This window comes from Callorhinchus milii, unplaced genomic scaffold, assembly GCF_018977255.1.
Source record: "Callorhinchus milii isolate IMCB2004 unplaced genomic scaffold, IMCB_Cmil_1.0 Scaffold2, whole genome shotgun sequence".
NCBI lineage: Eukaryota > Metazoa > Chordata > Chondrichthyes > Chimaeriformes > Callorhinchidae > Callorhinchus > Callorhinchus milii.
The window spans coordinates 25,198,408-25,224,269 of record NW_024704743.1 but is presented as its reverse complement, the minus strand read 5'-3'; the positions used below and the strand labels follow the sequence as shown (position 1 = coordinate 25,224,269).

Sequence of the window (25,862 nt, the reverse complement as noted above, 5' to 3'; positions counted from 1 at the left end):
ACCTGAACAGGCAGATGGGACCTCGGTTCAACACCTCGTCTGAGCAATGGCAGCATCTCCCACAGTGCAGCACACCGCATACCCCACTGCTGTCTGTCCTGAGCTTAACGGGGTTAAGGTGAACACGGTAAGCAGTTCAGATCTTTTATTTTCCACCAATATTCTTTCTTCCTGAAGGTGGTGCAATTTCCTCTGACTGGCAGACAGTTCCACGGGCACTGAACACTCTTGTATCTCACTAAGTGGTAATTCTTTATATACAAGCTTCCACAGCAATTATCAGGAACGCCTCAAGCTCAGATCTATACCTCAAGGTCTCCCAGGAGCAGTGTGGAGCCACGTTCCTTGCTCTGGAATACTAGTTGATCACACATTTGCAAAGAGCTGAAGTCAGCAGCTCAACTTAATGGAGGACTCTACTTACTTATGCACTGGACAGAGCTTCCCGTCTCATTGGCATCGGCAACAAAATCATCATTCCAAAGACATCGCACATGTTAAATAATTAAAGTCAGAACCAATATTACTTTCCGATAAGCCTCCAGTCCCTACAATTAAAAGTGTTAAACTCTGCTCCCATAATCTTTCAATTATATCTGGCTTTCTCAGTTTCAAATATAGCTTTTTTTAAACAAAATGAATACTAATGTTTGCATTCGATATAGCTCCCTCTGCTAAGCAGGCTCCAGCTAGCCTGCTGCACGTCCTCCTTCGAGGCACGTCTCAAGACGTACCTCTTCACGCCTTCGGTCACCCTCCTACCCTTGCCCTCCACCCCTCCTGATCCCAAACCCCTGACTCTCCAGAACCCTGGGACAAGCTCACAATGTGAAAGACGCTAGACAAATGTAATTTCTTGTTGTCTCAAAGTGCTTCACAGGATTAACTGAAAAGTACAGTGACTGTGCTCTGTAGGCAAATGTGGGCAGGCAAATTGTACACAACAATGTCCAACAAACAGTCATGAAGTGACTGTTTTTCCCCAATTGTACATTGTAGAAGGAATGTAACATAAAGCAATATATATTAAACTACTGATAACTTGTCACTCCAATGAAAAATGGCTCAGTGATGAGGTATCTGGAGTGGCGAGTTAGGCATATCTGTAAATACATAAATAATTGCAGCTGGGATATTGACAGCCTGGTGGCTTAAGTGGTAGGGACAAGTTAAGGCAGAGTTGAGTTATCAGGAGTTTACTATAATACTGACTCACAAATAAACACATTAAAGTTACCCTCAGCCCCTCCCGTTCTTACGTTCACTTCAAGTAAATAAAGAGCCAACTAATCTGCTCCACAACCTACAGTGGTAATTATGGCTCTTAGTTTGTGAGTGGCAGCACTCTCAGGGTTACAACATCAACAATTGAAATAATATTCAGATAAATGATAATCTGCCTGGATTTGAGAGGATGCTGTGAAACTAGGTTTTCAATGGCCTTCAAGGGAGTTTTTACCTCTGGGGAGCAGAGCGGGTCATGTCATACAAAAGCGAATTATACAAATGCTATCATCATTAAAAATGTACTGATATAAACCCGCTGGTAAAAATATTCAAATGTAAATTGTTAACAAAATAATGAGCAATTCACAAGTCACAGCCCTGACAGCAAATCTGCCACTTCAATTACAAAAAAGCCCTCCTTCAGCTGTTCACCGACTTCAGTTTGACTGGAAAACTATGTTAGTTAATGTTAGCTACACAACAGAAATTCAAACCCTCAGATCATCACATATACTGTCACATTAATTTATCACAAAGGCATGATACGATTGCACCTAGAACTAGACCACTATACTTATTGTAGCACATTCATTGTCTATATTCAAGCACCAGTTCAGGACATTAAAAATCTCTACCTTAAACCAACCAGTGGTCTGAGGGTCTGGAAGTGGCCCGAGGATGCCATCAAGAAACAGTCGCCTATCCCAACCACCCCCACCCACCCCCGACCGTTCGCACCAGTCTATGGCATAAATCAAAAAATATTCAATCGAGAAACTTTATTTTGATTTTGTTGGCTGACCATAAAAGTTGCCCACCACTGCCTTAAACTGAACAAAGCCTTCATCCCACTCACTGTTCTCAGGGTTACCTCCAACTCTATCTCTCCGCCTCTCTCCTCAATTCCAGGTCCATTTGATTCCAGTCACATCTGACCGACTGCCTGTCAGACGTGAAGTCCTGGATGAGTTCTACCTTTCTACAGCTAAACATCAACAAGACGAATGCTTTCCTGCTTGGTTTGCATCAGTGCCTTCTCACCTCAGGAGCTGATTGCATCACCCTGCGCCTGATACTCACTCGACCTTGCAGAGCTGGTGAGGGACCTTGTCGTTGAGGGTGAAGCTGCCCTATTAAACTATATTGAGACTCAAGGGAGAGACTGGCTGGTTACTCAGAGTTACCCTTACTGCCAGGGTAGGGTGCAACTACAAATAGGCATAAAGTACTTAACCCAGAAACACTGCCCAATAATCTGTAACCTTTGCGACCATTACCAGAAAATGGTTTAACATCCATATGATGCCTTTATCTTTAAAACGTTAACTGCTTTTCAATGGAGTTACAGCTGACATTCATTACATGGAAGATAATTTCAGGTCCCCAGCATTTTGCTCCAAAGCACAGGAATTTACTGAGTGCACCTATACACAGAGCAGATTGTTGAAGGCACTGAGCAATCCTCTTAGTGTTTTGGCTACCAAAGGCATGCGATCCCCCATGGAATTTCAGATTATAAACCATTCCACAAATTTCATTAAAAAGCTTTCCCCCTGACTGCAGCCACTGGGAATGAGTTATGCCTCAGTTCAGTGGCAGTCAAGCAGGTAAAACCAATCTAGACAATAGAACGATAACAAGGAGACAGGCTTTTGTGGAGAAGAGTAATAAGGACATTACCTATAGAAATGGCAAATGCACGCTTCAATCCATCCATTAATCGGAAGGGTGCTCAGGACAGGACCTATTCACTTCGAACCAAGAGTCTATGCATCTGGAGAAAAACAGAAGGCCATGTTATTCTTGTATCAGATCTGCACATGCAAGACCCAGTATGAAGGAAAAGCCTCCTCATGCGTTAATAAAATGGGTTACATAGAATTGGGACATTTGGGCTTCCAGCATCAGAAAAATAATCACGTCTTTAACAAAATGGTATAATTTTATACATCAAAATGCTTCAGATTTGTAAATCATAAAGTGAGCAATTGAGATACTAACTTCGTGCTTATGAGCCACAGTTACTGGTTCGAAGGAGCAGCACATACCCTATCTTCTAGAAGAGCTCTCTCTTTAATCAATAGGTGTGCGAAATTAGATATAATTCAATTCCCCTACCATTTCCCTTAACTGTAGATTAAAAGTTGAGAAAGGTTTCTTGACAGGACTAACATTTCAATCTATTTATGGTATGAGATAATTTCCCAGATAATGTATATTATACTATAGCAGACTGGGGCATCTGTCAATATATATTGATGCCCCGAGAGATAGCTCTAGAGGTTGAAAAAGACTTTAGATAAAGATCCTACCAAGTAATTTCCCTACTTTGTCCTTTTCTATACTTGTATCTTCTCTTTCTCTATTCTGTTAGGTTCAACTTGTCTCCCTTTACCCAATCTCCTGCCAGTTCCTGCTCCACTATCCTGTCTGCGGGTGGCAAAGTAACCTTACTCCGAAGCTCTCTCCCAACATGGGAATGAAACCAGTCATTAGCAGCTGCCAGAATCCATTTGGCTTCAACTTTTCCCTACTTCCCTTCCTGTGGGGTAAATATTTCCAGGAGACCATCTGAGATTAGCATTGTCAGCCAGTTACACTGTTCTAACTCTGAATAACTGCTGCAAGCTTTGGACTGACATCTGGAGTGGCTTGGGGAGGAAAACGCATGTTGGGCTTCAAAGTAGGCACAAGCCGTTTAAACCTAGTGGTTACACACTTTCCGTCATAAGTTAATGCAAAGGAAACTCTTCCCCCCCCAGCACCACCAAAAAGAGCAGCACATTGAAAAGACAAATTAAGTGTGAAGGCTCTGACTGTGTGATTTTGCCAGTGCCTCTAATGTAATCAGGTGAACCAACGACTCTCTGGCCCTGTGCCAAATATTCCACCTCCGATAAGAACCTCTCCCCCTCCCCCACTCAACATCTGCCCAACAACAGAGATCATTTATTTGCCTGTGCATCAGTGTGACAATGTGATCAACTGCATTTTTAATACACTCGCTAAATCAGAGCAGCGTCAACCAGACGCGGATTAAAAATAAGTCATTCATTCACTTATATGAACCATTTTATACACAGCATGGCAGGCCCAAACCTTCCATACTGCACACACTGAAGCAGCATTATCACCCAAATTAACTCTGTGTAATCGTACACGTATGAAACAAAACAACTTGCATTTATATAGCATCTTTCATATAGGGTAACAACTCGAAGTGCTTCACAGATGGTCAGAAAGATCAGTTTGGATATAAACAAGACCCTACAGCCCATCCGATCTCATCCTTCCAGAACATCCACCCTACCATCCTCCCAACACAGCATTAGGCTTTTTTCTCAAAGGAGTCCCATATGGCTTCTCACAGTCAATTTGAGGCACTTCCTCAAAGTGGAGTATGAGTCCTCAAGCAGAGAGGGTGGGGGAAGAGGCAGATGACTAAAGATATAGTTAAAGATATAAGTTTTCAGGAGGCTTGTAAAAGCAGATAGGAATCAAGGTAGAGGGACAAACAACAAAAATATGCACTTATGTAGCACCCCAATAAGGGTGCCCTGCATGGAGATTGAAAGAAAAACTGAAATGTTAGAAACCCAAAACACATCAAATTGCTTCATAAATAATCTACATCTAGATCAGGGGTCGATCCGGCAACCTTTTTAGTCTGTATGATTCAGTTCCACACGGAGCAGGGGAAGTTTCTCCCTCAACAATCTAGGCTTCCCGAGAGCATAACATAGAATAGATGTGATAGAGACCTTTAACATCGGTAGGATGCCCCCAAAGCTTGTTCACAGTGTTAGATGGGCATCCGAGCTGGACTGGGAGCCATGGGGAGGGGAAGGATAACTGAAAGCATGGTCTAAGAGGTACGTTTCGAATATAGGGAATAGCACTGTAAATGCACTTTGGGACATCCTCTTAATGGGAAAGGTGCTCTATAATGTCTATTCTATTTTATGCCCTAGCAAACGAACTTCTCCAGATTGTTCAGCTAGAAAGTTCAGCTCTGATAAAGTAATTTCCGGATACCTCGTCACTCCAATGGCGAATTATCCGATGTGACGACTGTGCCATAGGTCCTCACCTTGTATTGAAAATAAGAGTGGTACAACTTCTATTCTTGGTAGATTAGCTACATGGTATCAATATTGTACTCTGAGTCATTCCTTGCTCGTTACCAGATAAAAATAAATTGGTTTTACATAACACGGGTATTTATATTGATCAACTACCAGCTATGATGTTGCCGGTTCAGTGTATACTGTTCTACCTGCTTATGTCGACATGTCCAGGACCATTCAAATTTTGTCAACTTAAGCGGATTGTCGACATAAACGGATGAACAACCCAGACAGTGGCATTTTGGTTAAAAATTGCTGAAGCATTTATTTACATTTCATATACAATACTGTAATTAGAAGCATTTATTTACATGTATTTCATATACAATACTGGAAGTAGAATTGCTATACCATTTATTTACAAATATTTTATCCACTCCCATTACAATTTCTGTACCTTTACTGTATTTACATGTATTCTCCTCAATTCATTTTATTTAAAAAGACGGTCATTTAAGAGTACACTGTTTCATGTGTGACACTTGTTCTTTTTGGATTAGTGCTTGTAGCTTGTCCAAATACTGCTTTGTTCATTTCTTTCAATGGCTTCAATTGAGCAAAAATGTCTGCAATCCTTCACACATGCTAAATGCTTCTTTGCACGTCACATGCCAAATACTGTCAAAATTGGATTGTTTTCAGGTTCCTCGGCTTTTTGTTGGCTGTTGTCTTGACCCTGCTTTACTGAGGCAGATGATACCTTCATCTGCCAGTGCTGCAGTGCCCTGCTTATTTGCATCCACATTAACAGCAAGAGCTATGAACTCTTCTTTTTGCAGGCAAAGAGTGTCATACAGCACCTGATCGCCAAGAATCTTCTTTAGGACTATCAGCTGTGATTCACAGAAGGCATCATCATGTGGGTTGCAGAAAAAAGCATATATAAAGCAATTATGAATTGTCTTGTTTTACCAATTTCCAGGCTTTTTTACAACGATGCAAGTCTCCCATTAGGTTTTCTGTAAACTCTTCCTTGGCCTCAAAGGCTATCAATTTTCTATGAGCTAAACATTTTCAGTAGAGCTACTTAAGATTTTGAATAATCTATCGATCCATTGGCTGGATTAAGAATATGGAATTGGGAGGCAAAAACACCAATTTAAGATTTAAATTTTAAGATAATAATCCTTGCATTTTGATATAGCATCTTATCATGTCTTAAGAAGTCTCAAGGCGCTTCACAGAATATACTATTAAGTGAATTGACTGGATTTTGTTGGGGCGAAACTCGTTAGCCAATTGCGCACAGCAGTGTCCCACAAACAGTCGTGGATTGAAGTGACCAATTTATCATTTTTTTTTAAGGAATTATTACCCAAGATTCGCCAATCGACTAACAACTGGGTTCCTACTTACTGCTAGGTAAAACAGAGGTGTGTGGATTAAGGAAACTTGCCCAACATTTCACCCTGCCGGGAACTGACCGCAGATCTCTTGCTTGCGAGGCGAGTGCTCTAACTGCTGAAATACAAGTTATGTAGAGTAGTTACTGAGTAATAATGCTACTTTCCAACCAAGCATTGTCATCTTGCAGTTTAGGTTTGAACCCATTTGAAAATATCAGATGTCGTCCAGGCTTTGGCATTGGCTTCATGATCGACTGATAAACGTTTTAAGTATCATGAGTTTTTTGACTTTTCTATTATGAGAAATTGTAGGTTATCAGTTCCAGTCGTGCTGGCAGTGACCGTAATTGAAACATAAGTCTTTAGGTGGTTTATCCCAGTACAGGGTTGTCCCTCAATGCAGTATTTTTTTGTCCGGGGTACACTTAAAAAACAAGGTGGTTTTGTCCGCGTTACAAATACGGTCCAAATTGTAGTTCTACAGAATTTCCTGACACCCCTACTTCCACTCCTCGAAGCAAGAATGTCGGCAGACTTACCCTCATGGCAAATGTTTTTGTATACCAGACCGTGACGAGCTTTGAAGTGACTAAAACCACCTATTGCTAGAGATGAAATTTTCCACACCTGCCTGATTGTCCTTCTCAAAAAAAATGTCACAATCAATTGTGATGGTGGGATTTTGGGCGAGTTTTTCTTTAAGCCCCGTGGCTAATCCTTCCTCGACATCTTCACATTTGTAGCTTTTCTTTATCTGTGATGACTATGACCCACTTTGTCCTCGGCCTTTATTACTCACCCTTTAGAACTCCATCCCACTCTCCTTTCAACTCGTTCCTTCCCTTGCCTCCTTCAAGGCCCGTCTGAAGACCTTCCTCTTCGACCGTGCCTTCGTTCACCCTCCTATGCCTACCCTCTCTGCCCTCCACCCCTCCTGATCCCAACCTCCAGCTCAGATCCAAAGCCCTCACTATCTATAACGCCTTGGGACATCCTTCTGACGTAAAAAGCACTATACAAATATAATTATTGTTGTGCATTAGGTGACCTTACATCCCCGCCAAAATTGCTCTGTCTAGAGTTCAGCAACAAACTGAGCAAGAACAATAAAATTCTGAAACAGATACACTCATCAGAGAAATACAGCCATTAATCCATTAAGTTTCTCCAGTATTGCCAGCATCAGGAATTTTGGTGAGTTCAATTTTTTTTTATGCATGTCCCTGAATTTGGATTACAAAATATGGTCACCCCACCTTTATGCAATCAGCAAATTTCAACTATGTAGCGTGTTCACAGAGAAGGTTTTGCGGATATTCCGCTCTCAATTGCTCTGACTGTGCGATATTTATTCTCCAGCATTTTCCATTCAAGTTTCAGTTTCGTTCCAGTCGCGGTATCCACTGTGGTACAAAGGGCACTCACACCGTGGTTGCTTTATAGGCCTAATTAGCCTAACACATGTCATAGCCCACACACATGTCACACACACTCATGTACAATCACTCATTGCAGGCACACGCCACACTCACCCAATCAATCACTCACTGACTCATGTGCCACACGTGAGAAAAAGGCCCTGTCGACATAAGTGGTAACAACACAACGCACGTGGTACTGTTAGGGACTTTGTCGTCATAAGTGTGCCAAAGTTTATGTTCAAATGAACATACACGATAAGTTTAGTGTGTTCCTATGCAAGGAAGGGATCGGGGTTTACATTTTTTGTCAACATAAGCGGGACGTCGATGTAAATGGGTTGAAGATACTTGGGTAGGATTGTATCACAGGAAACTACTCAACGCCGCTCTCTCTCTTGCATGCTCCGTCAGACACTGTGTCTGAGCATGGTCGCCCTAACATCCGCTGAGCACCAGTCACAGGATAGATAGGGAGGGAGGGCCTCTGCCATGCCAGGCACCATCTTAATAGTTACCCGATCAATCTTACATTGTAAGTAGTTACAAAGAATTTCTAGAATGTGACGAGTTACAGGCTAAGCAGAGAGATGAGTAAAGCGATGTCCCTTGTTAATATTTTGCATGCGAAGCAGCCAGGATATTGACAACACGACAATTTAAGTGACAGTGACGAGTTAAGCCAGGGTTGAGTTATTCAGACTTTACTATATATACTATATATATTATATTGTAATATATATATGTTATATATATAATGTCACATATTTGATGACTAATTTAGTCAGCACTCAATTTCACAGGGAGTCAGAAAGGACATCTGCAATAGTGGTATTTACAAGGGTGTTGGAGGTGAGCAATTGCTGTTATGATAAGGATTCTCTATAATAAAATGTTTGATACTGCCAGTATTTTCACTGGAACTGTTCTTCGTGGGTCTAAGATTTCCCTACCCGCAAATGCAGGTGTTGCAGAGAAAATAAGAGTTGGTTCCGATAAATGCTTACCCTTTATGATATATACATAGACAAGGCAGTCGTGCAATGGTGTCTCCCTGTTGCAGCTCTTCGAGGCATATTGCACATTCCCCAGTGTCTTTACTCAGCACATCCTCTGAGGAGATAAAACAAAGGTCAAGGTTACAAAAAGGAACCGTAGGTTATTAACATAATCGTCATTATGCCCAGGGGAATGGTGGCAGCACACTTAGATCAGTGATCACTGAGAAACTGCTCTGCCAATGGCTCTTCGCTGCACACCTTCCAACTCGAGACTCCATGACGACTCTAAAGAAGTACAATTTACAAGGCTCAGAAGAGACACTTTCTTCTACTGCCCCAAAGGATGCAACGTCCTGAGTGTGAATATGCACATCTATATCTTGGTTTTGTTCTCTCTCCGTCTATATATATCTATATATACATAGATATATATACATACATAGATATCAATTCTGGCTGCTAGCCATTAGACTTGTGTGCAAAGATATGTTTTCACTGTACAGGGAATCTCATTATAGCGCCTTCAATACTGTGCTTTTTCATTTAACCCTACTGCGAACCTGCACTAATTGAAAGAGCGTCAGCAAAGGGATTTTCAGCACCACCCCTGATATCAAACTGAGAGTAACAATTGTTTATTCTTCCCTAACTCTGCTTCCACCTGCTCGATCTTCATTAACAATTATTAGCGAAACTTTTCTATCCAAATGGGGTGTGTTTAACCTCTCTCTGATATGTTATGGAAATGAAAGGATAATCAGCAGTGTATTCAAAACTATTATTTCCCTCCTGAACAATTGCTGATTCATAGTCTTTCCCGAGGGTCAATAAGTACTCAGATTTCAATGTGTACTGTCCTTGAAAAGGATTATACAAAAGAAAAATAACATCTCGACGGGGAGCTAAATTGCTGGCACAAAACCAGAATGCAACAACTGGGATTTAATTAAATTAGGGGGAAATGTTCTGGAAGAGAGGAAAAAACTGAGGTCTGCCATTGATCAGCAGAGGATGACAAATGTTGGAATACTGTATGAAGTGCAAAAACAGAACTAAAACAGAAGGAAATATTAATAACATCAATAGCAAAAAGATCAAAGAAAATATACAAAAGCAAAGGCAGTGAGTCAGGCAAGGAAGTTATGAGGGAACCATAATCATCATATACATACTGTAGATATATTACATATCAATATATTATCTACACATTTTATTTATATTCACACACATCCGCGAACATAAATGTCAGAAGCATTCAAAATAAAACAAAGGAGTTAAAGGTATTGGTGACAACCAGTAATATAGGCATCACAGAGACATGCCTAAACCAAGATGGTGGAAGTGAATACAACTTTTAAGTGTGTAGAATATTTGGGAAAGACAAGAGGTGGAAGAATCGGAGAGGCTGCCAGGCCGGATGAACTGTACTCAGGTTACATGGAGGGAGATATCTATAACACCCAGGCAGTCGTCTTGAGGAGGTGAATAAAACTGGTTATGTTCTGACATACTAGAAAGAAATGGTGTAGTCATAAAATTAGCTTGGTGGAAATTAAAGTTTTGAGCTAGGTTCACCAGGTGTCTGTGCTGGGACGCCTTCTGTTCCTAGTATATGTTATTGCGCATGAAGAACGCTCTATAAGTCCAGTTGTTATTGTGGCATATATAAGGCCACCTGGATTGCTAGTCTGACAAGTGTAAAGTAGCAACATTTACAGTTGATTTGAGCTAGAGGGAGAGCGGGAAGAAAGAGCGGAGAAGAGTTAAGAGTGTAAAATTATAAGAAAAAGCCAAGATTTAACAAAGAAAGCTCAACAAGCATATACCTGGGCCGATGACTAGCAAATAAAATTCAATACATGCAGTACAAAGTACCGTATATTGAAAGTAACAACACAAGCCGTGATTATTCCGCCGATGAGACTTAGCTTGCTAAAGGGGAAACTGAAAGAGGTGTTAGTGTGCTCATCATTCACTATAATTATCCTTATTAATAATCCTTCCATTTGACACAGGGCCTTATCACTATCACAGACGTTGCGACATCTCAAAGCGTTTCACAAAATATACTGTAAGGTTGATTGACTATGTATTCTGTGGGCGAAACGTGCAGCCAATTGCATAGAGCAATGGTCCACAAACAGTCGTGGATTGAGTGACAACATTTTTTTTGTTGAGGGATTGTTACCCCTGGAAAGCGATCCGCTAATCGACTAACAACCGGGTTCCTACTTACTTCAAGCACCTGGTGCACTCAGTGAAGATCTGAACTTGACATTGTCCAGCAGAGGGCAGTACGCACCATTGTTTTCATCCATTTAGTTCAGGTCATGTTCATACAAGTTGCACAAAGCCTCGATAAAGCAAATCAAGCAAGACCAATGCATTTTGTACAGCTTTGTATTGAGCACTGTAATAGGTATCTACACCATTGTGTGTGAGATGAGATTATAGAGCTATCCCCAACATATACAGATCCATTAGCCCATATTTATGAGACCAGGAAAACGAAATTAGGGCTCAATTAATGTCCAGTACAAAATATCAAGCAAAATACTTATTGCTTCACACTTTTTTTCGGTAGTTTCCCGGGTACGTAATCTAATCTTCAGTGACCTGGGTCCACACCTCTGCTTGTAACAGAGGAAGGGCAGAAAGGCCAATCTGTTTTCAGACTTCTGCAGCACTGCCTGACATTACCCCACATGAAGGGAGCTATATAAGTGCAAGTTGCTGTTGTCGAGACTCCCTTTGGCCTGCTACTCACAGGTCCAAGCACCTTGGGATGTCCTCCGGAGGGGAAAGGTACTATACAAATGTAAATTCGTATGCACTGTACCACCTCCACAGGCAAAAATAAAATGCTCCCTGCACTTACTGTGCCTTCGCTCAGAGTTTGCGTTCGAATTGGTCCTCATTTTAGCCTTCGAGACAAGGTTAGGAACATGTAAGCCACTCAATAAAGGCTGCTTACAAAAAGGCTAGGAATGTGCTTAGGCAAAAGCTTTCCTGAAGACCCATGTGGTAAATGGAGTGCAGTGTGGACCCTGAGCCATGATCTGGAGGGTCTCAGGTTTGATACTCAATAATAATAATAATCCTTCAACATCCACCTGAACAGGCAGACGAACCTCGGTTTAACATCTCATCCGAAAGACTGATTTGTAAATTTGTGTGAACCTGTGCTGACTAAACTAACCTCAGGAATGGGAGCAGGGCCAGAGAGAAAATCAGCTCTAATTCCTACTCCCAATTGCTCTTCAGTGATCCCTGGTGGAAAGTGCATGTACCTCTGAACAGGATGGATTTTCAGTTTGATTCTTTTTGTCCCCTCCTTTCTCCTCCCTCTCTAACAACCACGGCATAACCAGCTGACACCGAAGCTCAAAATAATGGAAGATAGTTCCTTGAGGGTGTTTCAGAGAGTGGCTGGCACCTGTGCAACCATTGAGTCAGCAGCTTCGGGGGAAAGGAAAGAAATGTGTGCTAGCAAGCTGAACATGTTGACGAGAAGGAACAATAAATTGCAGAAAATAATCTATCTGTGGCACCACCCACTTAATTCACAAACAACACTACCCACTATTCATAAGCACATGGGAGTCCTGTAATGTACTGGTGCTCACAAGCACTCGCCTCACAAGCGAGAGGACCCGGGTTCGATTCCTGGTCAGGGTGAAACCTTGAGTTTCCTTACTCCACACATCTCTGTTTACGTAGCAGTAAGTAGGAACCTGGTCTCCAGTTGATTGGCAGATAACTTTCTGGGGGTAATAATCCCTTCAAATTTTTTTAAAAAAGTAATATTAGTTTAGTCACTCAGTCCACAACTGTTGTGTGCGATTGGCTATCAAGTTTCACCCACAAAATATAGTCAATTCACTTTACAGTATATTCTCTGAAGCACTTTGAGACGTCTCAAGGATTATTATTACCAACTATGTTGAATTCGGGAGCCTGTCATTGCCCTTTTTCCCCTGCAATTCATTGCTTTTTGCCTTGTGCCCTTCATTACACACACACACACACACACCTGCACTGCGTCAGCTGGAAGTGAGTTTCTGACTGGCAAGAAGCTAAAGGTGAGATTCTGGGAAGTTGTTACTGAGGTAAATGAAACCCAAGCAGCAATGACTGACTCCACTTACAAACATTACAGTCTCTGCTCCTGGGCGTCAATTCTAGTCCACCCCACCTCCAGGCTGCGGTCTGAAGTCACACACTATCCCTTTGCCTTCTTGCCTCACTCATTTTTTTCCTCCAAGGCCTCACTGACACTTTGCTCTAATTGGCTATGATCCACCATCCTCCAGTTGTCAAACGCGAGCAACTTGATTTAATACCGACGTGCGAAGGATGCAGTGTGGATAACCCGACCACACTTTCTCGAGGAGAAAGGGTACTACAGCTGAAGACAAAGCTCTGGGATTTTTGCATGTGGCAGCAACAAGGGGAAAGGTATCCACGGTAACTGGATACTACCAACTACCCACCTGTCCCACTACCAACCTAGTCAACATATGGGCAACCCAGACTGTCTGAAGAGAGGACAAGTTGGTACATTGTGGGGACTTCGAAATAGATCTGTTTGGACACGGTGGAACTTGGCGCGGACTGTGGTGATGTGCAGGCAGAGTTTGGTGGAGGTGGTGGAGCTTTGAACCAGCTGAGTCTGTAAACTATATTTTTTCCAACTTTGAATTATTATTGCTTATTGTAATACAAAGAAGCTTTATGTTCATGCACCGATTTATTCACCATGTCATCAAAACTCCAGAATGTCGCAAGACACGGCTTATCATAGCTTATCTGTACAATGGCAATCAACAGACGTCTTAATGTTTGGGTGAAAGAAAACAAGCCATAAACACTGATTAATGCAGCTTCGGGTGAATTCCCTCTCTTTCTCTCTGAGTTTCCCCCCTCCACCACCGCCCCACACACACACTGTACACACACACACACACACCACTGTACACACGCAACGACTGGGCCTGAAGGCAGCCCACAGCTGCTGTTGGATTTTCCGCCCGTGACATTTCAGTGCAGGTTCAGTTACTGACTTAGCTCAGTGTTTAAAGTCGTGATCTAACTATAAAAGCTGAGTTAAACCAGTGGCCCGGCACTGAAATGGAACGAGACAGAAATTTCAAGAATGGTCAAAATTATTGCATCACGGAACATTCACTGTGGCATTTTTCACCCTATCATTATTACAGTTTAGCACTTCTAATAAGATAGACATCCTTTTTGTACTGAGTGTCTAACATGAATATCAGAAGCAAAGAAACAGAAATGTTATCGGCAAGAGAAGGCCATACAGCACAATTTGTCTGTGCCAATACTACCTCATTTTCTAATTCAACTTGGTTTAAAAAATAATTCCACTTCTCTCTCCCATATCCTTGCATGTTTTTTTTACTGCTAAGGTGCTTAACCAGTTCTCTTTTGAATGATTTGATAGATCTACTTGTGTACAATAGTTACTTGTGGTAACAAATTCCACAGAACTAACAACTCTCTGAGTCCTTCCAACCCCTCCAATAATTTTTTTTGCCAAAATGCCTTCTTGTCTCCGATTCCCCCAACTAATAGCTGCCAGAATTGTATTGAGGAAAAATTTCACTGCACCATGTGCTCAGTTTGCGTGAGCATCACTCCATAACATTTTTGTTGGGTGTCCAATAACTAACCAGTGACTATCCTCCTTAAGAGGAAGGTAGACAGGCTTTCCTCAAAGCTGAATTAACTCGAAAGTGAAATGTTTGCCAATGAAATGTCACAATCAAGCCCACTCTCTGTGGTAGTCTCGCTAGTCCGATTCCTGAGCCATGCAGGTCTGCAATACTTCAGGGCACTGCTGATGACAGCCCAGCCAGCCTGGCTCAATGCCAGGACTTGGAAGAAAACAGCAGTCACTGGGGGCAAGGACTCTTCCCTCTAAGCTCCTGTTAACCCTGGAAGCCCAAACCCTAATGCATAGGGTTGTCCCATGTGTTCAAGCTATGGGAAAGCTTTCCAGACAGCGTTCTCAGCAGCAAGCAATGCAGTTTTAGTTGGTTAGACTCCAGCAGCACCTCAATGCACACTCTGGGATCCCCAACCCTCAGCTCTTGCCAACCTGCGCCTAATACTATCTGGAATTAGGTATGCAGGATGTGTCTCTCCAGGGAGAGAGTGCATAAGCCATTCCAATAGATATCTTAGGAATTACGATGTATTGATGGGATGCAAGGAACTCTGTTTGGTTTGAATACTCTTAAGCAGAGTGGTGGTTTTTTTCATGTGTCAGACATCAGGCTGACCAAAAACAATCTCCACAACAGGAACTGAGACCAACTCTCATGAACTCTACTTGATCTTGCCCTCTGCCTCTTGAACTTCACGCTCTGCTGAGACAACCTGACAAGGTTTTCAAGTAGTCAAAGTCTCTGATGGGAGTGTGAGATCTCAGCAATGCCTCTTGTTTCTGACTGCAAATACACAATCACAGACAGAGGCAATCGATTCCTTCTGGCTAGCTCAAATTGCTCTTTTTTTCTTGTAATGGAAATCACATAAACCTGTCATCCTATGAAAAATCTAAGTACTACCCAATCTGAGTGCTTGTGCTGCTGATCAGAGTCCATTAATATTATAAAGTACATCGACACAAACCTATTGTGCTGTAAAGGCATTACACAATAGAGTACACTGGGACTTCCAGTAAATCTCACGACTCTCTCTTTAACCCTCCCTCCCTCTCTCCTCACAAACTGGCATCATTTCAAAATCTGAATTAGGCAACAGACACAGGAATATTCCAGGGCAAAGCAATGGACTGACTATATCCTCAAAATACTCTTTGCAAATTCTCCTAAATCAGTGTATGATGGTATCTGTGGCTAGTTTATTCATTCAGCTGATATTTACGCATGCTTGTTTCTCCTCTTCCATTTCCTCCTCTCCTACGTGTATTAATACATGCACAAGGATAAGCATCTGATGCAGGTCAAAATGGGCTGAATCAAAACGAATTGAGAAGTGCAGGTCTTGCGAGACTGCAAGATATTGTGGGTCTGGTTGTGCATGCAATAAATGAACTGATCATTTTCAGGACCCCATCTTATTGTGGCCACTCATACTGGAGGCTCTTTTAGTCTGTGCTATGGGAATAGGAGAGGTTCCCAAAGGAGTGTCCTGGATCCACTTCAGGTTAGATTACTCTCCTCTATGTTGGCACACACCATGCACCAAAAAAACCTAATAAAAATAATCCTCACACATGACATACCCTGTCACAATTTTAAAGCGCTTAAAATTTTCTGTGGAGTGCAGTTAAGAGGCACTTGTTGGTGATCGGAGCAACCAATTTGCTCACAACAATGTATCACAAACAGCCATGAAGCGAATGACCAATTTTATCAGGGGGATTGTTGGCCAAGACAGCGGGAGATACTCCCTTCTCGTTTCAAGTAATGCCATGGGCTTATTAGCATGCAAGTGAACACGCAGATAGGACCTCGGGTGAATGTCCCATCCAAAGGATGGTAACTCCAACGATGTAGAGGAAAGCATTTCACTGGAGTGTCTTTCTAGGTTGTGAAGAAGTCTCGATGTGGGAACATGTTTCACCTTGAACAATTGTTAAAAGTACTGAAGCTTAGTCCGAAAAAGCAAGACAAACAATCCTATGTTTTGTTGTATTCTAAGAATTAATGTGAGTTCCCGTACCCTCGGCTTCAGTAAGATCTAATAGCCATGTGGGAAACAGCTGATCTCATTAAATCTCTGCAACAACCAATCCAACAGGAAACCGAACAGAAAGAACAATAAACTTTAGAAATCCCTCAAGTTACATAAAGCTAAGATTACAAAATGTATTGTAGTTGTGGGAACAGCAGTGCTACAGTACATGTTCCTCTACACAGTTCCCGTTCCTCAGAATTTACAGCTATTTCAGATTCTTCAACATTTCCGTTTGCTTCTCCTTCAAAACTGTGAAAAAATTTTTTTTTTTTTTCATTCTCACTCTTCCTGTACCTAACATCTATGAATGCTAGAATTAGCTGTAGAATCATAGATTTTTACGGCCCAGAAATAGGCAAGTCCCATGAGCCAATCTCTCCCCACTCTCTTGCTCACTCCCAATAACCATTCATATCTTCCTTTTCAAGCATGTATTTAATTCATTTTAAAATAATTCGTGCACCCAGACATTCTGTCAGTACAGAGGTGGTACTGGAGTCGAGGGTGGAGAGAGATAGAGTTGGGTGTCATCCGCATACATGTGGAAGTTGACCCCAAAACTGCAGATGATGTCACCAAGCAGGAGCATGTACACGTTGAAGAGGGGAAGACCAAAGACAGAACCCTAAGAAACGCTGCACAAGATGGTGCGGGGGCTGGAGGAGGAGCCATTTGTGGAGACAAAGTGGAGACGGTGGGAGAAGTAGGATCTAAACGAATCAAGAACAGAACCATGAAGGTTGAGGTGAGAGAAGAGGCGGTGGACGAGCATAGGGTGGTCAACAATGTCAAAGGCAGCAGAGAGAAGGAGTTACGGGAGACGAAGGAGCAAAGCTGGGAATCAACGAATCATTACAGGACCTTGGAAAGGAAAAGAGGGTGGAGATGGAGTGATAGTTTAAGAGCAGGGATGGGTCCTAGGAAGGCTTTTTGAGGATGGTGGTGATGACGGCTGTTTTTAAGGGGGTAGGAACGGTGTCGGTGGACAAGGAGAGGTTGATGATGTCTGTGAGTAGAGGGACAAGGAGGTGGAGCTGGAAGGTAAGGAGAGGGATAGGAATGGGATCGAGGGAGCAAATGGTGGGTTTCATATGGGTCATAATGGTGGAGAGAGGGAGAGACAAATTTGAAGGTGAAGGGAGGGATGGGTAGGGGCCGAGGTGTAAGGGGGAGATGGGGAGGGGGTAGCAATTGGAAATGCAGACACAGTTGAGCGGATCCTCTCGGTTTTTGTCTCGAGGAAGTCCAGCATCTCCTTGCAGTTGGAGTTAGAGGAGAGGATGGGTGAGGAGTGAGGGGGGTTAGGTGAGCGGAGGTGCCGGTTGGTGGTGGAGAAGAAGATCCTGAGGTTGTCCTTGGCCTCCAAGATTATCTTGGAGTAGAAGGACAGTTTAGTGGAGGCGAGGGCGGAGCAGTAAGTTTCAATGTGGTCTTGAGCCAGGTGCGTTCAGCTGCACCCACCTGTGCCTTGAGGGAGTGGAGGTAGCTGGCATACCAGGGTGATTTGCGTGAGTAGGAGGCGGTTCGGGAGGTGAGGGCAAGGGCAAAGGAATCAAGCGTGGTGGAGAATCTCTGCACCCAGTTGGTTGCAAACCAACCCCCTAACAGGTAGGATGCTCCTAACTGGACAAGCAACAAGGTTTTCCAGACAGTGCACTCAATGGCAAGCTATGTGATTTCAGTGGTTAAACTCCAACTATACCTCAATGAATATGGAGTCTCTTAGCCTTAGAATCTAATACCCAATGGAATTAGGTAAGCAGGGATGCATCATTCGAATGAGAGAATACACATTCCATTCCAGACACAGGGAATTTTCGTTATGTAAGTGGCATACATATGTGGAAATGCTCATGTCTTGAATGTTCTTAAGTATGATGAAGGATATTCGCATTCATGCGACACCTGACTAACCCCCCAAAATATATTTTTTGATCTTTCCCTTTATGTTTCTTTATATGTTCTAAAATTTGTGCCTTCTGGTTATTGACTCACCAAAAAGTGTAAATATCTTTTACTGTTTACCCTATCATAACCCTTCGCAATTCTTGAAGACTTCAAGGTTTAAGTCACCCCTTAATCTTCCTCAACTCCATATGGAAACAAGGCGATCTTGTCCCGGAGCTCTACAGACATCACTGGGTCACTGGAAGGAATTATGTGAGTAGCTGAGGATCACCAATTCCATTTTCCTTGCTCCCTGAGAAGCATCACCTGGTCATAGATTAAAAAATAATTATTTTAAAAGACTTGCCACAAGCAAAGCCAATGTACGAATTTTCTTCTCAAGACGCCCGCTTGACCAAGGATTGCTGCTCATTAGAACGGAGGCTCGATTACAGCAGGTTTGGGATAAATCACAATTTTCTTCTGATCTCCTTGGACAATCGTTATTGAACTCATTTGGTTTCTTTGAATGACTAATGCTTTACCATCCTCCCCTGCACTCTTTCTCCAGCTGGCTGAAACCATAAGCAAGTGGAGGAGGAAATTGAGCTGCTGCATGTTTTAAGGATATCCTAATGCACACCACCAACTAAACTGCCTTCCTGATTTTATCCCCTTCTGTCTTCCAGGAAAGCACATTAGCTCACATCATAATTGAACAGAGCATGTGTTGCACCTGAAAAATGACCAGGGCAGATGTATTTGTCAGAAGCAATGTAGTGAAGCAACGCTCCAACCAATGGAAGGGAATGGAGTAACTGAAGTAGTTTTCATATTGCAAATTGATTTTGGAAACTCAATTACATTAATAGCAGCAGTGTGCTGTCTAGCCGCAGGTACCAAACCAGCCATTGCATTATTGATTCCTTTATATTCATATTCTGGACTGCAGTTGAAATCTTTATCTTAAGGCCTACAATCTGATTGTGGAGGTCACATATCTTTTCTGTGGCTTCCTTTCTGTTATCAAAAGTGCTTTACTCTCTGGTATATCTAGTATCTGGCAAAATCACTCCTTCCAAAAGCCGAAACATTCAGTGATTATAGATGTGGACAGTGTATAAATCTCATGATAGTAGATTTACAGAGCAGCTCATACACACAGCTTTTTGCAATATTGCAGTGATTTAATTCTGAAAGACTCGATTCATCTGAAGGCAAGATAGATGGGTTGTAGCAGGTCACTGAGATACTTGGGCGCGACCTTTCTAAACTCAGCCTTCAGGATACATAATAAATGTTATGCTATAATCCAATTGAGGTGTTGCTAATGTTATCATGTAATGGCAAACATAAAGATCCTGAATGTCATCTGATCCCAAATTGGCACCAGTGCTGTCACTCGGTTTATTTATTGCACTGATCCTGATTCGGTTTTGGGCACTGCGCTCTTCAATCACGATGCTTTAAATTTGTTGTCTCAAATTACCAAATGACCATCACCAGTAATAACAGACTGGTAAGCACCATGCGTTCAGGTTAGTTTAAATAGCTCAGATTTTGATATCTCCAGAGAGTAGATTTTTGGGGCATTTTTCACAGTTAAGTCACACAGTATGAACATTTCATAAACCCAACATTTGTCTATACTATACAGGCTGGATGCCAATTGCTGGAACTACTGTATTTCATCTTCCATCTGGATCCAAAAATTGTGTTTTACAGTCAGTCGTCTGATGTATTTAGTAGCAAAGGACCAATAAGTTGGGTTTGTGCTATCTGTTGGGCCACTGTTTGCCATACGCAATGACATCACCGTGATGTCTCGGTGCCCAGCGACCCATGAGCACATTCCTCACTGGAACGTACCAAAATACAAGCAGAAAATCCAAGGAAGCAGATGAGTCAAATCACCTTACAGTCAGGCAGGGTCCTCAGTCTCATCTCCCCTCTCCCTTATTTCACTGTAGGCCTGGTTCAGGGGCTCCAGCAGTGAGCACAAGTGCACTGGGGTATCTGGTTCTATTCTGTCACATAATGTGCTGTTACAAACACGAGTGGTGAAGAAGAAACCAAGACCTGGGCGCAACAAGAAAGAATGTGGTTGTAAGGAGTGTCACCTGCTGTGAGCACCCCTGCTGAGAACGCACTGTAAATCTAGTTCCCTGCACCGCATGAATCAAGCATCGGTTATCAACTAATTTGAGGTGCACTGGCAACAAATACAGACAGAAAATGCCGGGCAAGCACAGAAACTGAAGGAAGCATTAGCCTAATTTTCTCGTTCAGATGCTTCCTGTTCTCCTACTTCCACCCCCGCCACGGCCACCATGAACAGCTAGGCACTGAGCAATTGTCAGTGCATTCCTCTTTAAACCTGTACCATTCACCTACAAAACTGCACTTTACAGTAAACCCTACAGTGAAGCTCTTTGAGACCACAATCCGATGTGAAAGGTGCTATTTCAAATATACGTTCTTATTATTTATTTATAACCTCACTGTTATGGGTACACCACAGCAAGCTACACATAAACAGTCGTTTGAAGCAATATTGCAGTACTGTAGTGCTGAGAGAGTTGTTTTAAAAAGTGAAACCGTCCGGTCTAAGAACTTTATTTCTGTGCAGAAACTGTGAAATAAGAAGGTACGTTTTGCGGGGGAGGAACCCTCTGTTAAACCAACAAAGTAGCATGTGATGGAGATGGGAGGGAATAGAAAATGTAACCTCTACATCCCCTCTGCAACATTTCAGAATCCACATTAATTACTTACTAGAATGTTGATGCCAGAGTGACCTTCTGCAAACCTGAAATGTGTTTGACTGAGAATTGAGAGAAAAAGAGAGATTTGGGAGGGGCTGGGGGTGGTGGGTGGGGGTAAACCACAGAAATATTTCATCTGGAGCATATTTTCCTGGGCCTGGAGGACATTGCACAACATTTACCAGAGAGTAATGTGCATTAGCTAGAGAAAGAGAAATTCCACATAGATTTGGCACAACTTGCAATAGTGTAAAAGTGCAGCTAAGAGAGCAATGCCTCAGGCACTTGGGTACTGCACTGCATTCACTGCACATTAAAGAGGTATTTCACTCACTAACAGGGAACCTGGGGACCCTGCTGCAGTATCGCCAGCCAGGTCATAAAACTATAATAATTTATGTGCTGCAATTTGTGTTGCCCTCCAAGTGATCTTCTGCATTGCGAAGGCGCTGGTCTGGCTTGTCTGCCACAGATGTTTGACAGTAGCTCAGTGCAGTGGCGGTTGGTAACACTCACTGTATGCGGAGGGGATCGTTTTCCTGCACCTGCGGGTATTCAGTGTTTGCAATTCAGCAACTGTTTTGTACACCCTTGAGCAGCCATTCATTAGCCTTAATCATTCACACCCAAATATTGCCTCATACAATATAGCACTCTGAGCCTTGTGGTAACACACAACATCTGTATCTCTGATATTGATGTCATGATGGCCTTTGCTCCTTTTAATTCTCTCTAATTTCTCCCAAGCTTCAAATGCACTCTCTCACACTCTCTCTTCCTTTTCTCTACATCCTCACTGTTCCGTAATCTAAACTCAGCTAAATTTATTAACTCATTCTTTCCCAGAACCTAATACTGTTGAATTCTTTATCACTCCTTTTGTCGTTTCCTACTAATAGTCCACCAGATTCTACCTTGCCCCCCCCCCGATGATCCCTACACCCTGCAATGCACAGACCTGATGTCCCTTCCTCTCACAGTTCATTGACCCAACCACCTATCTCGTCCCTTCCTCCCAGCCAACGGATCCAACTACCTATAGGAATCATTCCTTCCTGATACAATCCACTACTACACATTTTTACAATACTTCCCTTGAAGCTTTGGCGCTGGCCTAAACAGACCTCAAGGGACTGAGTTCCTGGAAGACTCCATTTAAAACTTTGGTCTTTCTGCCAAGCCACACACATCAGACGGCAAATGCCCAATAAAAGAGCGCACAAAGTAAACTTGAATTTAATTTAATGTCATTTTCCACACCCTAGATTCCCAAATGCCTTGCTTCTCATTGCCACATCTACCCTTTCTCCCAGCTCAGATTCATTTGGATGAATCATGATGTAATATAGCCAACGTGGCATTTTGTATTAACTTACTTGTGTTGAGGTGGCGTTTCACACCTGCCCCAAGTGAAAATGTAGAAAAAGGAGGGTTGTCGATCTGGTTATGAATGATTCTTCTGTTTAGGGCAGCAGAAAGCATGTCATGTTCTACATAACACTCCACAAATCTCCACTATTGTGCTCAAGGTCCAACAGGTCCATAAATACCATTGCAGGGCATAATTCATCCAACACCGTCAAACACAAAGTAATCATTTAAACTAAGCAAGTCTATCTTTGACTTGGAAAGCAACCTCCAATAATGCTTAATCACAATATTAAGGGGTAAGGGAATTAAACGGTACAGAATCAAAAAGAGAGAGAAATGTGAAGCGTGTTATTTAGGTCATTAATTCAGGATAATCTCACAAGCATTTCAAACTGGCTACTGTGGTAGCACTATGTAGCAGAGGACACAAGCTGTGTATCAAAATCCCAATCCCAACTAACACAGTGTAGCACTGCCAAACTCTACAATAAAAGCTCTTGACATTGTGAATTTGCTTTCTGTACTGCAGTCAGCATTATTGTCCACCAAGTAGACAGACTATTTAATGCAGGAGTCAAGCCAATTGGTCAGGGTTATATCCGCACAATGTTATATGACACTGAACAAAATACTTTTGGCAATTGTTGCAAACAGGCAGCCACAGTTCCTGGAACAACCAAAGTTTGTTTTGAAAAACTTTTGTAAATGCTCTCCTCCTCCCCTATTTTTACTAGCCTTTCTTCGACTTGATTAAAAATCGAATCAACTTTAGTCTACTACCCCTGAGTATCGACAATTTTTATTATTTATATACACTTATGCCATTAGCGAAAAAAGTGTCAGTGATAACAAGACTGAAGGATGTGTTGCAAAGTCAATGGTGACATCCTTCAGATTAAATCAAGGTTGATGATAAAGATCCGGCAAAGGTATAGTAAGAGAGAAGGGAATTTTCTGGTATCCTTGCCAATAATCGTCCACGTGCATTTGATATTCACTGCATAGTTAAATTTGGGACTTTCCTGTTGCGAACTGGCTACCACATTTGCGTACAACTACATGGTAACTATGTTTGATAGAAATCCCTACAAAGTGCCTTGAGATGTTTCAACATTTTATGCACTGTAGTAAATGCAAGGATAATTATTATTTCAGTAGAACTCTGTTACAGTGCACTTGGTTAAGTGTGGGCTTATTAGAGTGTTAAGTATGTGCACCCTGATATTTACTAACTCCCCCAAGAATCCAAAATATGAGCACCAGCGTTATTGGTACCTCAAAATGCCTACTGGTGAGCGAAATGGTAACACTCTCGCCTCTGAAACAGAAAGTTGTTGTGGGTTCAAACCCCACGTTGGGACTTGGAATCACAATCTATGCTGACACTCCAAGGCAGTGCTCTGGGGGATGTTGCATTGTCAGAGGTGCTATCCTTTGAATGAGACAATAAATCCAGGTCCCATCTGCCCATTCAGGTGGATGTTAAAGATGCCAGGGCACTATTCGAAAAGAAAGGGAGTTTCTCAAGGGACCCTGGCCTACAATCCCCCAAAACGGATGTTCGTGAGACATTGCTGTGGGCGCAAACTGTCTGCTGCGCTTTGCCCACAAAATACAGTCAATGCACTTTACAGTATATCCTGTGAAGCATTTTGAGACATCTCGAAGACGTGATAAGACGCTATATCCAATGCAAAAAGTATTATTATATAAAAAGCCAAAAGGTCTGACTTCTAGGGAAGCTGATGTTACTTCCTGCAGGCTTCAGATACACAGGGAGTGATGGTGATAATATGATCACTTGGAAGTTGGACATCTTTGGCCCTACGTCCAGGCTGCATGTTTGGACCACCAATGGATCCAGCCATCTTTCTGTGCACATGCAGAGTGTATGCAGAAGCAATAACTAATGATCATGCTGTGTTATAGCGCTGATTGGGAATTGGACAACAACAACTTGCATTTATATAGCACCCTTCTCACAGGGTAGCATCTCAGAACCCTTGACAATGAGGAGCAAGTTATAATACGGCTCATCTGTATTATAATAAAGGGAACGATGGACAAGATAATGGGAGAGGGGGTTAAAATAATGCAATATGTGATGTGATAATTATTACAAGGGCAGAAATACAGTCATGTGTCCTGAACAAATCCTGAATAAGCTGTCACCACGACGACAATAACTTGAATTCATATAGCACCCTTCATGTGGGGTAGTGTCCAGGAGCACATAGCAGGCTCCACATCGTGACTTGAACTCACACAGTCAAGGCTGACCTTCTGATACAAAGCTGGGGTGTTGTGTTGTTAGAGGTGCAATCTTTCAGATGAGACCTTGGTTTAACATCCTCATCAGGAGATGCTGTTGAGCAGTTCAGGAAAGCCATTCCCATTTGAGCCAAGTCTCCTTTTCATATGACTTAACTCTAGGGAACAAATTTACTTAATTGTAAATAGCAATAGAATTAAGATTCAAACTCAGGTTTGTGAGGAACGAAGGCAATGCTTTTTATTATTCCCTTTTACTAGAACAGTTTTGAATTAAATAGGATTATGAAATTTACAACACTATAAAAAACAAGTTCAAAACAGGATGAGTCATCTTGCAACGACTTAATCGCAACGAAACAGCCCTTCCAACACATCTGCCTCTGTTGTCATGGGGAGTTTATGGCATTCTTGGAAACGTCATCAATGAATGTGTGAGAGGTGGCCTGGGCTGCAGGCCAGCAGTTCGATTTCAGCTGAGTGTTACAGTGTGGAGAAGTGGCCAGAGATGTTCCTCTGCACAGACACCCAGAATGAGCACAAGAGACGTTTCGATGAAGAAGGCCAAAGGTAGGCCATTCGATCTCAACCCTCAGAAAACCCACCCTACCAACTTCCCATTAATATAGCAGTTGGGACCACACAGTCTCCTTCCGGATTGCTCAATCTCAACACAGCAATTTACCCCGTTTTGAGGTATTGAATCATGCAGACAGCGCAA

The 25,862-nt window shown here is 42.3% G+C and overlaps 1 protein-coding gene across 1 annotated transcript in view; it reads right to left on the bottom strand.

Moving 5' to 3' along the window:
- The window catches only part of LOC103176321 (E3 ubiquitin-protein ligase znrf2), a 138,143-nt gene that overhangs the window by 3,109 nt on the left and 109,172 nt on the right, over positions 1-25,862 (bottom strand). The window contains exons 3-4 of the mRNA XM_042332535.1: positions 9,126-9,231; positions 2,908-3,001 (exon numbers count right to left, since the gene is read on the bottom strand). Coding sequence (XP_042188469.1) covers positions 2,944-3,001; positions 9,126-9,231 — 164 coding nt within the window. The 3' untranslated portion in view covers positions 2,908-2,943. The remainder of the gene's footprint in view (positions 1-2,907; positions 3,002-9,125; positions 9,232-25,862) is intronic.